This window comes from Barbatula barbatula (assembly GCF_947034865.1).
Source record: "Barbatula barbatula genome assembly, chromosome: 9".
In the NCBI taxonomy this organism is placed as follows: domain Eukaryota; kingdom Metazoa; phylum Chordata; class Actinopteri; order Cypriniformes; family Nemacheilidae; genus Barbatula; species Barbatula barbatula.
Window position 1 is genome coordinate 10,830,797 of NC_136772.1, and position 14,330 is coordinate 10,845,126.

Genomic DNA, 14,330 nt, shown 5'->3' on the forward strand with positions numbered 1-14,330 from the left:
TACAGTAGAAACCAATTCCTTGCACTTATCTGAAAATCATTACCAAAATGTATATATACCCCTAAAAAACGGATATAGGCAAGGCCTCATTTATATATTTTTCTCCAGAACAGGCATATACCTCGTATTAGCCTGATGCTGATCTTATTTAATCTGTTAACAGCAGCCATCTTGACTGAAACTGTTGTTACAGGCCTCAGGAAGTGAAGAGTGTGTGATGTATGCACTTATACTTGCACATCTTGAAAGAAGTCGACACTCCCATGTGACCTGTACACTTCCTCGAAACGACACTTTCTTTCTCTTGTCTTTGCTGATATAGGATTTGATCAATATTCTTTGGAAACAACGAGAACCAGGTAAGAAAGTCTTTTTACGTTTTTGAAGATTTTTGACGCAGCGGATCTGTTTTACTTGGGCCTGAAATGAACACGGACAGAACAGAACGTGATGTGGGTGGTAGATGGTTACTGGTGGTTAAGTTTCTCTGCTAATGTTTCTACCTCCAGATTTTGATCGTGATGTCATTTCTTTACAATACATATTCGGTTAATGTAGCTTTAAAAGAGGAGATGGATGAGAAAGTCACTGATGCGTTTGACCTGTCGTGTTTGAAAAAAGCAGATTATGTAATTAAGTTACTGTATAACAGTGTCATTGACTTTGTAAAGTCTATATGTTAGGTGAGATTTCTGAAATCTTTTGATGGTTTGAATGTTAATGTTAACCACGTCAGGGGCATAAAGATACTTTCAAAGTGTAGAAAAAGTATAACAAAATGTCAAAGTGATAACATGTTTGGGTTGAACTGTTCATTTTCATTCCCCAGTAAGTTCCAGTAACTCATGGAGGAGGTTGCAAATTTTTGCCCCCTTAATAAACCCCTGAAAGAAAGGCAACTTTTCATGCATAGTTTCCGCTGCATTTTTTTTAAAGATATTTTAATTTCCTGTCATGCCAGCGTTGCCCGGTGAACTGCAAAATGTATGCTTTAACAACCTCAGCGACATTTGGCTTTAAATCTAAATTTAAACATACGGAATTTGTCTACCTACATGCACTGTCAGTGGTGCTATTCGACCTTAACCCTGTTCATCTTGAATGCACTTCCATAATGAGAAGAAAAGTAGATGCTGTACAAAAACCCGGTAGATTGAAATTGACATATACCCTTTGGTGTCATATGAAATGAATATAATTCACTCAGGCTGATCAAAATATGAAAATAATTCATTGCTGTTCAGTACATACACATGTACTGTAAAATGTAGTAGTTGAGGAACCCAGACTCTGACATGCTACACAAATATGTAAAGTTTTCTCAGAGCAGTTCCTCCGCGTGTCCTATGGTGCAATCAAACTGATGTCGAAACCACCACTAGAAACAACCCGTTTTAATCTGTACATATGCTAAGAAGATATATGAAAGCTCAACATTTAAAATGTGATATCAGTTTATAAGACGAAATCAATTCAGGAAGTCATATTGATTTGCTGTATTCAAACTAGTCTCCCTTGTGACAAAAATAAAACGGATAACTAGTTTGACATTTTACATGTGTGACAACTAGCCCCAGTCTTTATGTGCATTGTGTATTTGTGACTTTCCCATGCATCATTTATGTTTTATTCTAATCAGATTAGATCAATATTAAGAGGAATTATGCCATTTTATTTGTCATTGTCATAGCAATGCACAAGCAGCCGGCGCTGGTACTTCCTGGAGCTGTTCAGTTGAGGATCAAGAACTCTCAAAGCAGCTCTGGAGAAAGACTCAGCCAGACTAAGTCTATGGTCCTTCCAGAACCTGAGACGCTACTGAAACCTGTGAGCTCTGTGAGTGAGCACATGCACACCTTCACCAAATGTCTAGGGTTGATTTTATGCTCACACAATGGTTTTTGTGCTGTGATTCTGCTGAAATTCTCATAACATTAACGCAATCAATTGGATGTTCTATAGTAGATGTTTTCAAATGACAAAAAATGACAATTGACAGATTATTCATGTATAATAAAAAGGAAGAAATAGTGGAAGAAAGAAGTGTCCACGACAGAAATACTCATCTTCCATAACGTTTTTCACTGACACAGAAAGATATTTACATATTTATCTGAAGTGACGCATCTATAATACATTTTAAATAGCCAACAGGTTTATATTTTTATTGTTAAAAATGTAATATTCTCTTGTCAGGCAGTGAAGACTTTTCTCATTACCGATACATGTCGTTTTTCCACATTTAAAGAAATTTGACATGTAGGCCTATGACATTCTATTAAAATATAGTTCTTTAATGTCTTATTATGTAGGCCTTTTATTAATAAGGCATCATGGATTTGCATGTTTTTAACAATTATTGTTTTGTCAGTAAAAGTTTTGAAATGACTGCCTTTAAACATGATATACCTTGTTTTAAATAAAAAAAAGGAATTTGTTGATCATGTGTTTTTAAGAAAATCAAGTTTGACATCTTCAAACCAAGATTTTGTGAGAATCACAGTAAATCGATACTGTATGTTGATGCATTACAGTGCAATGCATCATCTGCTGTAAAGCTTCCTGTTGCGTTATGTGTGTTGAGAAAAACTGGAACTGAATGTGTCAGGTATAGAACAGCAGAGGGCAGCCCAGCACTGCTGAACATGGCCCGCTGGTTTTATTCATTTCTCCCACATAGGATATTTCAGCCTGTTCTGTCAACAAAGCATTTTCTTTCTTTTTTTTACTTTTTGTAATATTTTGATAGATAAACCAACAATTCATAATTGATTGTGTCATTCTGAGTAGTAATGTATTTAGTCATTTTTATGATACATACGATTTTAAGACTCCCTCACACCAGTTTGTGATTTTTTATTATTATGTGATTGTTTTAATTATTAGATGTTCTTTAAAAATATGAAGATCTTTTCAAATCATCAGATTTTTATGATTTAATGTATAGCTCAATAGAATATTTGATGAGCATAATTAATCTGCATATTATTGTCATGCACACCAAACAATACGATAAAAAGTAATAAATAAACACATCATATTTACAATGCATAAACGTACAGAATTTATTGTATACAGAAGTCTTATCATTTTCATAATCTTTCGGTCTCAGGCAATTTAGTAATATCAAATTGTTCATATTGACTTAGCAATACTCTTTGTTTAGATTAATCGTCACCGGAGGAATCAGTCTCAACATGACATTGATGCTTCTGTTAGGCTGCAGGTATGATCTGTGGTGCCTCCTTTATTTTGACATCGCATGAAATTGGGTTTGGATCAGAGAGCATGGAAATCGAATAATGAGCCAGTTGTGAGGACGCGATGCTCACCCTTTGTAATATGTTTAGTTTGCTCAGTTGAGTTGGCGTCCCCTTTCCCAAACAAATTAACCAGTCAAATTTCAACAATCAGCCTAAATTTATTTACACTTTGTAGAATTCAAAAATTTTGCATGTGTTTTTATATTTCAGCCTGTTTTTAAAGAATATTTAAACAAAGCCAAAATTGCTGAAGGAGGGAAGAAATTACGGTTTGTTTATTTATTTATATCTTTCCATCTGAATGTCTGTAATGATAAAAAGAATCATTTTAATTTGAGTAATTTAAAAAGTTAATGTAGAAAAACAACTATTGATATTTTCACAGGAAAAACTGGACTTCAACCTGGGTTGTTCTCTCCTCTAGTCAGCTATTGTTCTATAAGGAGAGCAAACAAGAGGCTGTGGCAAATTTGGTAAGACACTGCAGCTCTGTTATACACATCGTACATATTTGCATAATTAGTAAAAACATTTAATGCTGAAAATTGTCAATTATCTTGCTCTTTCAACATAGGAAAACAGTTATTTTCCTTGAGAATAATAAGAAAACAATTTCTATAAACAGAAAACAAACAGCAGCATTAATGAACAGATGCAGATGTGCATTGAGCAGTAGCCTATAACTGTAAGCGAATGGGTGGAGAAACGTAATGATTTCCATATTTGTCAAAACTCACTTCTTAACTTTGCCTTTGATCCTTTCTATTTAAAATGCTGCTGAGAAAATATTTACCCATCATGCATAGAATTATACCAGCATATCATTACTTTGATGATTTGAGTGAGCATGTGGCAGTAATAGAGAGAGAGAGAGTTGTTGCAGAGGTTCAGAGGTTTGCTACCTTGGCAGGCTTGTCATTCTTATAAATGAAACAGCGAGACCATCAATGAGGTCAGCTCGTGTTTGGTTCAACATCACTCATGGTCAAGTGGCTATAAAGCCCTCAAGCCTCTCAGCCATTTCTGAGGGCAATACACACAGAGGTTATCAGGATGAAGTTAAGTATTTGTGCCACCTCATTCAAACAGTAGAACTGCTTTTTCAAATAGTGCAAAAGCAGGAGATTTTTGCTTGATGCTCAAATGCAAGAGATCACATATAAAGCACAGACATTATAAATGGACGTTTCTCCTCATAGATGTCATAGATTTTTATAGAATGTGTTAAAGGGATAGTTCACCCAAAAGAGAGAATTCTGTCATCATTTACTCTGTAAACTATTTTTTTCTGCAGAACACAAAAGAGGATATTTGAAGAACGTTTGTAACCGAGCAACTGTGGAACCCGTTGAATTTGGCATTGCTTTTGTGTCTATACAATAGAAGTCAATGGGTACTGCCATTATTTGGTCACCAACATTCTTCAAAATATCTTCTTTTGTGTTCTGCAGAAGAAAGAAAGTCATACAGGTTTGAAATGACGAGGGTGAAGTAAATAATGGCAACATTCATTTTTGCTTTTTTTCAAAACATCCAGAATCAATGCTGGGTAGGTTTGGGTTGTGGTGGCTAAGTTCCATATAAGAAGGTCACATGATGTTAAGATTTAACGTAGCATTTTATCATTATCTGGGGGAGATAAACGCTATGTCCCAAGCTCTGTGAATTTTTGCACAAGCTCTTGTGTCAGTCTTGGCAAAAGTGTCACATTTTTTCACAGAAACCCAGTTGTAGACCAGATGGTGTGGATCTGTGTGGGGCTGCAATCGAGTGGACAACAGAGAAATCCAGCCGAAAGAACGTGATGCAGGTGAGATATTAGAATATTTTATTCATCGTATAGACATATTAACAGCTCTTGTAAACCTCAATGGCAAAGCACTATTGAGACAGATCTGTCAGTCATCTTGAACCCGAGTCACGAGGTCTCCCTTCTAATAACTTGGCCCACAGCATCAGCTCTAACATTCTATCATTTTTGTTCAACTCAAATTTGTAAGGTCACAGCTTAACCAAGTTGTTTATTGCATTTATGAAGTCTCAAGGGATTGAAAAGACTACAGTGCCATCCAATTGCTCAGTGATCTTAGGGCTTTCACCAGACCATTCTTAAAGGTTTGATATTGTCTGTCAGAACTGGTGTCATACCTCTTAAAATCCTTCAAGTGTTTCTCAAGAGATGAGCGAGAAAATATAAGCTGCCTTTGAAAAAGAATACACAGGATTTAAATCTGCACACCAGTGTTTGCACTGATCTGGATCCAAAAGCATCCCCTGATATTTCTGTCCTGTCCTTTTTGTCTTGAAGAATTTTCATTAAGATTTATCTAAAGAGAGATAATCTTCAAGCTGGTGTGTCGGGACGCCGGGTGCTTATCAATAAATTGATAGCGGAGTTAGCTTTCATAATGAGGTAAACTGTGGATAAAAAGCCGATTTCAGATCTCTTATAATGTCTTATCACCACCGCTGTACTTGCCGTCCACTGGTTTGGCCAGAAATCTTTTTCTGCGGGAGAGATTAAAATGGCTTTAAACAGTAATCTTAAATAATCCAAACTCTTGCACAGAAAAAAAGTGCTTGTAATGACGGTACCGAGCCAGTTTGCAGTCTGCCATTGCTGTCAATCAACCTCAACCGGGATTAGAAATTAGTGCGGAGGGTTGTTAATTCAACGGCGCTCGGAGTTAGATTTGCAATCTGTGAGGAATTCAGCCGAGGTCTCGAAGATCTGCTCGGTTTAGCCCAAGACAAAACACTTGTGTCAGATGAGGGATAGTTGCGATTAAGAAGTTCACATTCTTTTATTCGAGGTTTGATCAGTGTCTTAAGCATCAAATGTTGACTTTCATTCCTTTTTATGCTTCTGTCACGTCTGATATTAACCTTAAATGCTGATGCAGATCCTTAAATCTCTGCTAATACACAGATTACAGTTCTTATCGGTTGAAATTTAGAAGCTTTGAATTTCAATGCTGGGGAAGCTGAAATGAGCATTTATTTTTATTATGAGAAGATTCTCATAAATGTGGGTAGATGTAATTGGCATTGAGTCTAACTTATTATTAGACTTATATGAGAAATAGTTTTGTGATTAAATGTAAGATATTTGATGTCTACTAGTGTGAAACGTAAGGATGCACTACTTATTAAACAAAGAATTGCTTGAAAATCTCATCATGCTTTTTTTTTTTTATTTGTTGGTTTCAGTTTAACTCATAGCTTTTCTGGTTCATTTAAAAGGGTTATGAACCCAGAGAGTAATATGCATTTATCTTTTTCAGAGCTCGCACAAAACTAGATCTGTTTTCTTACACGGATGAAACTTTAGAGCTTTAGTAAGTGCCACATTTCTCTCAGAGGAAAGCCTTCCCACCTCTGAAACAACATGCTTTGTTCCAAAACTTAGTGAGCTGCCTACGTTCAGTGTAAAGGTTGTTCCAAAATGTAAGCAACTTAATATTTAAACCCTCTGTGTTCTTTGTTTTAGAAAAATGTTAAGGCAGGTATCCTTCAAAAGGCATTTAAGGTTTTTAATAGCATTGTAATTTTTCCTACTATGGTAGTCAATGCTGGCCAGAACTGTTTGGTCACAAGCGTTCTTCCAAATATCTTTCTCTGGGTTCATCAGAACAAAGACATTTATACAGATTTGGAACAACTCAAGGGTGAGTAAATGATGCCAATATTTTTTATTTTTAGATTAACCGTCTCTTTAAAGGTCAGTGAAAAAAAATCAAGATTGTGGAAGAGACAATAGAAACGTTGAATAAAGCTAGTTCAGTGTGATTAAAATGTATAATTTTACCAAATGCATCGTTTGAGAAACTAACTAGCTAATTTCCCGAAAACATAATAACTTTTTCGCAGATCTGTCATTTGAACAATGTTGGTTCAACAACATAGTTGATGACATCACATAGGTGGTGGAGTAAAACCGTCTTCAAGTTTATCCGTTAAGAACGATTTAAATTCATATTATTGCTGTAAATAATGTACACTTTTGAGTACAATTTTTTCGATCATGTTTTTGCTCCCTATTGATTCATAAGTTTCTTCCTACGTAACTCCCTAGAGCCCGTAGACCCAGGCAACCACGCTTCTATTCTACTGACATGCTAAAAGATGTCAAATGTAATTTGTATATTTAGAATGACCTGCATGTCGCTTGCTGAAAAGCATTGATGTATGTCGGTCTACGTGTCATAATAATAAGGAATTATCCTTCTAACCACAGCTCTAGACCTGTAGTTCCAACCACGCAGCTTTGTGATGCTGCTTGCGATTGATCATTGGAACAAGAGTTTCAGAAACACTTGAATCGTTGAACTATGCTGGAACGACATAACTTGAGACCACAGTTGGCTAACCATTCTTTTTCGGAAACGCACCCCTGATAATTTGTATAATGTAATTAAAACGTTTTGACCCTAGCCTTAAGCCTTACCTGTAAAGCTTAGGGCTAAAAAAAGGCAGAAAAATTACATATTTCCATTGTTGTAATTGGAAGAACACGGAAAGGGGTCATCTTCCAAAAAATGTATCCTAAATGTCGGTCGTTTCAGATTGCAGCATAGCAGGAAACAAAAAAGTCGGACAATGAAAATCCGATTCTCATTTCGTTCACGCTACGTGAAAATGTCTATGAAATCCAGTCATCCCTATAGAAAAAAGTGAGAGACTAAGACCTTACAACTGTGTCACATTATTGACAATAGGTGCCTGGCATGACTGTTTGAGAATCAAGAGGAAACATCTGAGGCTGATTGGAATATCATATGATTGTAATATCATAATAGCATATGGCGTCAAGCTGGAGAGACGGTAGAGATAAGACAGAAACCGTTCCGCTCTCAACAGGGCCAAGTGCCTTTGCTGTTAGCTTCACCAAGGGTTGCCAACTGTCCCATATAGTCTGAAATTGTTCTGCATTTTAGGGAACCAGTATTGTGCTCTATAATAAATCTGTTTGAGATATAGGGGTTTCAACGCAAGTATCAATGTTATAAAATGTCAGGTTATGAAATGAAAAACATGATGAAAAATGGAGGTGAAATACAGACACCTTTTGCGAGAATTGTGTGGACCACAAGAATAGAGAGAATATGGTCAGAGAATATGCTTCAATTATGGACCAATTTATCCTGTTTGAAATGTGTCCAGTGGTATATCGCTATGTTTATAGGCAGTATGATGAATAGCATGTGGTTCACGTCTATCCATCATCTCTTAAACTGTCTGTGGAAATGAAGATCCTCAGCCAGGCGCTGTCAGATCTGGTCTCACGTACACTGTACCTTTCAGGCATGTTTACTGGCGATTATGGTCGACTGACAGGTTTAACATTGAGTAGGAAGGATCTGACACGTTGAATGGCTTGCCCAGAAGGACCGCTAAGTATTGGTCTCTTGAAAGGACACTTTTTAGCATTGAGCTAATGAAGTGATGTGTTGTCTAATTACAAAATGTTGTTTACATTGTCACTCATTGTAGTACATATTAACAGGCTTAACCTAACTGCCACGCCAATGTGTCCCGCAACACTGAAATCTTGTTGTCATTTCTATCAAAATATGCCTTAAAAATGGCATCAAATTGATTAAAAGCACAGTGCATTTATACCATTTGTGAGAAATACCAATGCGCAAAGATAAAAAGTCTCCAAGAAGTAGTTTAAATGTTGTCATGTTACTTTTGTCTCTGGGTGAGAAACAAAGGAGGGGATGTGGATGGCTTTTTCAATTACTTTAAGGAACATCCGACTGTATCTGGGTGTTTCTTCAACTTTGGCCTCTTTTGGCCCTGTAGGCATTCAGAAAATAAACTCTTCAGAATAAATCAGCAGACCTCTTTGTCTTGTTGAGGCCAGTGTTGTAGCCGGCCTTTTATTTAATATTTTTTATAGATCTACAGTATAATTTGTTGAGATTTCTTGAGTATTACATGATTATTTTTGAGTTTCAAGCTCTTTCTCTCAGATCTAAATGTAATGTAAAATGTAATATTACTGCACCTTTAAAGTCCAGTGTTTGAAATTTAGCGGCATCTAGTGGTGATGTTGTGAATCGCAGCTAACTGCTCACTCCACCCCTCCCTCTGGAAGCACTACACTGGCTGCACAGTAGAAACATATCATTACATTTTGCTTATTTGCCAAAGGAGATCACTTTTTTACGAAAGGTGCTCTTTAGAGGAGTTTGTCCGTATAGTAGAAGCAACCTTGCGAATTCCATGCATGCACTATAGAAATAGCTCATTCTATTGTAATATATACATAGCGCTGCATTATACCGTGAAAGGCCTTTGTACACCTCTAAAGATGTAGTTACGTATATTTTATTGCATTACTGTCAATAGATTCTTCAAAGGATTACTCACTGGACTTTTAAACTAGCAACAGCACAGTCATTTATCTCTTAAGACCACTTTGAGATCTGGACAAAAGGTATTTGCAGTGCTTGACCTTAGTGCATAAAGCTGCTTATATTGTTTTGAACATTAATTTCTCTGTTCATAGCAAAGCAATATAGTGTATAAACGGTAATAATCATGGGGTGAACAGAAGGATTTGAGATTCAGACAACAGATTACAAAAGAGATTAAAGTAGAAAAACAACTCCTGCAAGACCACATCTTATGACAAATACCACACTTTGGCTTTTACTAAAATTACCTTTTTTGGAAATTGTGTTACGATTTTTAACCCATTTGGGACCGATTGTTTCATTATGTTTATTATTAATTATACATTTTTGTATAAATTATATTAGCAATTTGGTTGTGACACATTTTGTTGTTTGTTTTCCTACTATAAGTTTAATCAAATCGATTGGACGTTTATTACTTTGCGATGAAAGCTCTCTCAAAACTGCAATCTAAAGAAGTAGGTTATAGAAACAGTATTCCCAGCTCATGAAACATTTTACGAAGATTTCCTTTCTGTATTTTTTATTATGAATGTTTTAAATCTGGCAGATGCAGACTGAATCATTGAATTAAACACTGAGCAAGAGAAAGCAATGCATTTTCTTTTCTTTTTTCTTTTCTTTTGTTTTCTTTCGGAAGCTGATCGCTCTCGTACTCAAACCAATCTCAGGATTTGTGGAAAATTGGAGATAATTAACCCTGCTATCAAAAGCGCTTCAAAGTTGAGTTGTGTCTTTATGTAGCTTTCAAATTAATGATTTATTTAACAGCAAAACACAAATGTTAAGTCACAAATGTCATTCTGGTCTTCTTTTACCATGGCTCTGCATAATTAAACATTAATGAACAGTCAAAGTGAGGGCCCAGATATTCAAATTCCTCCTCATTAAACAGTGGCATTAAAAGCCATGTGCTTTTATGTTATACTTTATTATTTTCACCCAAAATCGAAAAACTTTTCACCAGTCCTAGTTTTTCAATGAGCTGTTTTGACCGGTATTTATTTTAACATTTTGCTTGCAGGTCAATCCTGATACATGTTTGTTTAACACTCTATCCAGGCATAACGTCAGATGAAATGGTCATGTGAGGTTTAAAATAAGGATGATGTATGGCTTGATAATGTTGTGTTGGTGAAAAATTATACTAAGCGCTTTTAAATGGCTCCTGTCACTTTTACTTTTCCCATTTACTTAATCATCACAATATCGCTTAATTTGATTCAGATACTATAGTGGCTGTGATCTTACAGTAGTAAGATACTATATTATATTTATTCATTGTGTAGTTTATAGTAAGCATCACCAAACATGGCAGTGAAGTATGGCATGCATTTATGACAGCTGTTTGCAGAGGAGTAATTGTGAGTGTGACAACGGGGAGTTGAAAAGATTATTATCATTTTTCAGAAACAGAGAGAACAAAACTCATGAGTCATCGGTTGACATTCTTAGATGATCTCCGTGATATCAAAGACCAATGCGACGTTTGGTTTTGAAACCACTCGATTTACAGGATCAGCTATTGCCAAAGAAATATACAATGTGTTTCAGTTTAACTTAATACAACTATGGTGTTGAATTTATTAAGGCTGGTTTGGCTTTGAGATGCTATTTGAATTATTTGATCCTTTGCGTGCTGGGTTGTGAAACAAAGCCACGGTCCTTCTAAAGACCAAATTTGAATGGCAGTAGACTCTAAATTCGCTTAATTTTGCCTAAAATATCGGTCGAATCTGCATAAAAAGAGATCACTGATATTGCGTGTGCTTCACACGTCATACCAGAACAAGATGTGAAACTGCCGTTGTAAAGTTTTGGATGACCCGCAGGATTATATCCTTCATTACATCGGAGATGTTTCACCCGATCAAAACGCCAGCGAGAACTCCAACAAGTCCATTCCACTACAAACTAATGCTGTCATGTCTGCAGGCGGCCTTCAGGAAAAAAACCAGCTTCAGAACAAACATGTTCTCTCGGATGTTCCACTCTGAAGAATAGAGGGATCGCAAACACGCTCTGACAAGTGTTGTGCCCCTAACCATCCCCCCTCTATCCCCAAAGAGACTGCTTGATTCCCCCGGCACGCTCTCTCCAAGTCAGAGAAGTCTGTTTTAAATGGACAAAACTTTGGACGTCTATGTGGAGTGACTTTACGGGGGGTGGGGAAAATCTATTGCGCGATGTGTTTTTTTAAAGACTGAGCACTTTAAAATGATTTTAGAAATATGCACCGTCAGCTCTCTTTAAAGTAACAAGGATCTGTTCAGTGTGACGGTATTTGACAGTTCTGACCTTAGCGTTGGTGTTGGCTTGGATTTTCAGGGAAAGGCCACTTATACTATGAGACTGTGCCATGTGAAGTTACACCAGTCTTGAAATATAAGTGTAATGTTTAGTCAGGTATCAAACTAATAGCATTGTCAAAAGGCTTATATCTTTGGAAACACGAGTTTAAAGCAAAACCAGTTGCATGTGTAATTTTGTCCCTGAAATCTACCTTCTCCACAGTGTCTGTTACAGAATTAGCATTTTGTCTGCTCTTCAAACTAAAATATAGGTCATTCAAATAAAAATCGGACAACCAAACGAAATTGTATTGTCATTTTTTTATTTAAACATACAGTACATACTTGGTTATTGACAGAGGATTTTCACACAAAGTTTGCTGGTTGTTTTAACGTCACTTTCTATTCAAACCTCAGATCACCACCCCTACTGGCGATGAGTTTTTGCTACAAGCTGATCATTTTCCAACAATCTGCAAATGGCACGACACCATCAAAAAAACAGCGGACAGTCTGGTAAGTCATTAAAAAAAAAATGTATGAAGCAATTATTATATTAGCTGCTCTTTCAGTTCATGTCTGTAACTGGAATTTAATGTCATTGAAAATATTGTCAATATTGAATATAATTGTTGAGAACTGTGTTCTTAAACACATCTCTGAGTATACGTTATCCTTGAGATTTATTAAAAGTAGATCAATCATTTAGCACGGTGACCAGTGCTTCAAACAATATTCTGGATGTTATGTCTGCATGTTAATAAATACTAACAAAGCTTGTTTTATTATGTTCTGTTGTAGTCGAGCAGAACTGGAGGCCACAGCTATGGAAGAGCAGCCCTAAAGAAATCCAACAGTATAGAATGTTTGTCCAGACCAATCTGTGATCCACCTAAACCCAAACCAAAAGACTCCAAATCTGAACACAGACGCTCTATCAGTGAGTAACACTTGTGTGTGACATAGAGAGAGAGAGAGAGAGAGGGAAGGTGATAACAGGCAATTGACACAGATAGTTCAGACACAGTGAGTGTGTCAGGGTTGCAGCCTTGCCTCACCACTGTTTAATATCTACATTAATGAGTTTACAGTACAGCTGACACAGTCTGTTCTGTTCCATCTTCCATTTCTTATGGTTGACTCCCACGAAACCTTTCAACAAGTCATTTCCACTTCCATATTCCAAAGAAGCAAATATATACTGTATACAGAGACAAAAAAATTAAGATTGTTCAGTTTTTCTGTTTTTATAATTCACTATTTATAGGTACTGTATGTGTTTATGTAAAACGATCATTTTTGTAGAATAAAAATATTGCTTCTATTTACAATTATTTGTTGAAAATGAAATCTAGAGAAACGGGTCAAAAAGACAAAAGAGACGCTCTGTATTTTTCAGACCTCAAATACTACAGAGAAAACTGTTCAAAGAAAAAGTTCATATTCTCTTTTAAGCCATACAACAGTAATATTTGTAAGTGTATTTTTTTTGTTTTGTTACTGTTAGGCGTCCATCTTTAATAAAAGTAAAACACATTTTACATTACGTACATTTTACTGATTTTGAAAATTGAAAATGTAGACGCATGTTATTACATCATTACCATATGAGACAGAAACCAACCCATTAAAACGGTATAAATGTTGTTGAATTTCATACAGTATGAGTAAGACTTAGTCATTGTCAATCATTATTATAATTTACCAGCTACTTGACACTCTCCAAACGCCTCTGTCATTTGTAATTTCATATATTTTCTGTACTGAATGAGTATCAGAGAGAATTCATTTACTACTGTACTGAATACTGGCCAGCAGTGTCACATGCCTTGCTCACAAGGATGGTGTAACATCGACACCATCATTGGCCAGAATCAATAAATAAATACAGCCAAATGAGAAATTCACTTACACGGGAGGACATTTGAATATTTTACATAAGCAGTTCACTTCACTGTTGTGCTCGCCGTATTTTTGAACAATGTGGAGACAGAGTCTCTCTTATTTGCATGAGGAGGACTTGCACAAAGAAACCCTCAAAAGAATGTGGCAAGTGTTCACTGACAACATTGTTCCTTTGTCTTTTGTGATCCCCCGCACAGTGTTCAAGCTGAATTACAGCACGTCAGACAGCGCGGATAAGAACGGTGTCAAGAACAGACTGAAGAAGTTCATCTCCAGACGGCCCTCCATGAAAACACTACAGGAGAAAGGCATTATTAAGGGTGAACTATTATATTTTATCATACTGGTCTGAGAAAAAAACTTGCAGATTTCAAAAATGACTTAAAAATCTGCTGCAAAACTCTTATTAATTTAACAACGTTGAGAACAAACCATCATAGGGCAGT

At 36.2% G+C, this 14,330-nt stretch overlaps 1 protein-coding gene across 2 annotated transcripts in view; it reads left to right on the top strand.

Moving 5' to 3' along the window:
• Positions 1–205: 205 nt before the first annotated feature.
• Positions 206–14,330, top strand: part of arhgap15 (Rho GTPase activating protein 15) — a 31,180-nt gene continuing 17,055 nt past the window's right edge. Inside the window, exons 1-9 of one of the 2 annotated variants that reach the window (XM_079464303.1) lie at positions 224–359; positions 1,691–1,836; positions 3,167–3,226; positions 3,474–3,532; positions 3,649–3,736; positions 4,984–5,073; positions 12,397–12,495; positions 12,781–12,919; positions 14,082–14,204. In XM_079464303.1, coding sequence (XP_079320429.1) covers positions 1,693–1,836; positions 3,167–3,226; positions 3,474–3,532; positions 3,649–3,736; positions 4,984–5,073; positions 12,397–12,495; positions 12,781–12,919; positions 14,082–14,204 — 802 coding nt within the window. In that variant the 5' untranslated portion in view covers positions 224–359; positions 1,691–1,692. Of the gene's footprint in view, positions 360–1,690; positions 1,837–3,166; positions 3,227–3,473; positions 3,533–3,648; positions 3,737–4,983; positions 5,074–12,396; positions 12,496–12,780; positions 12,920–14,081; positions 14,205–14,330 lie in introns of both variants that reach the window. The other variant, XM_079464304.1, reaches the window with a different exon arrangement.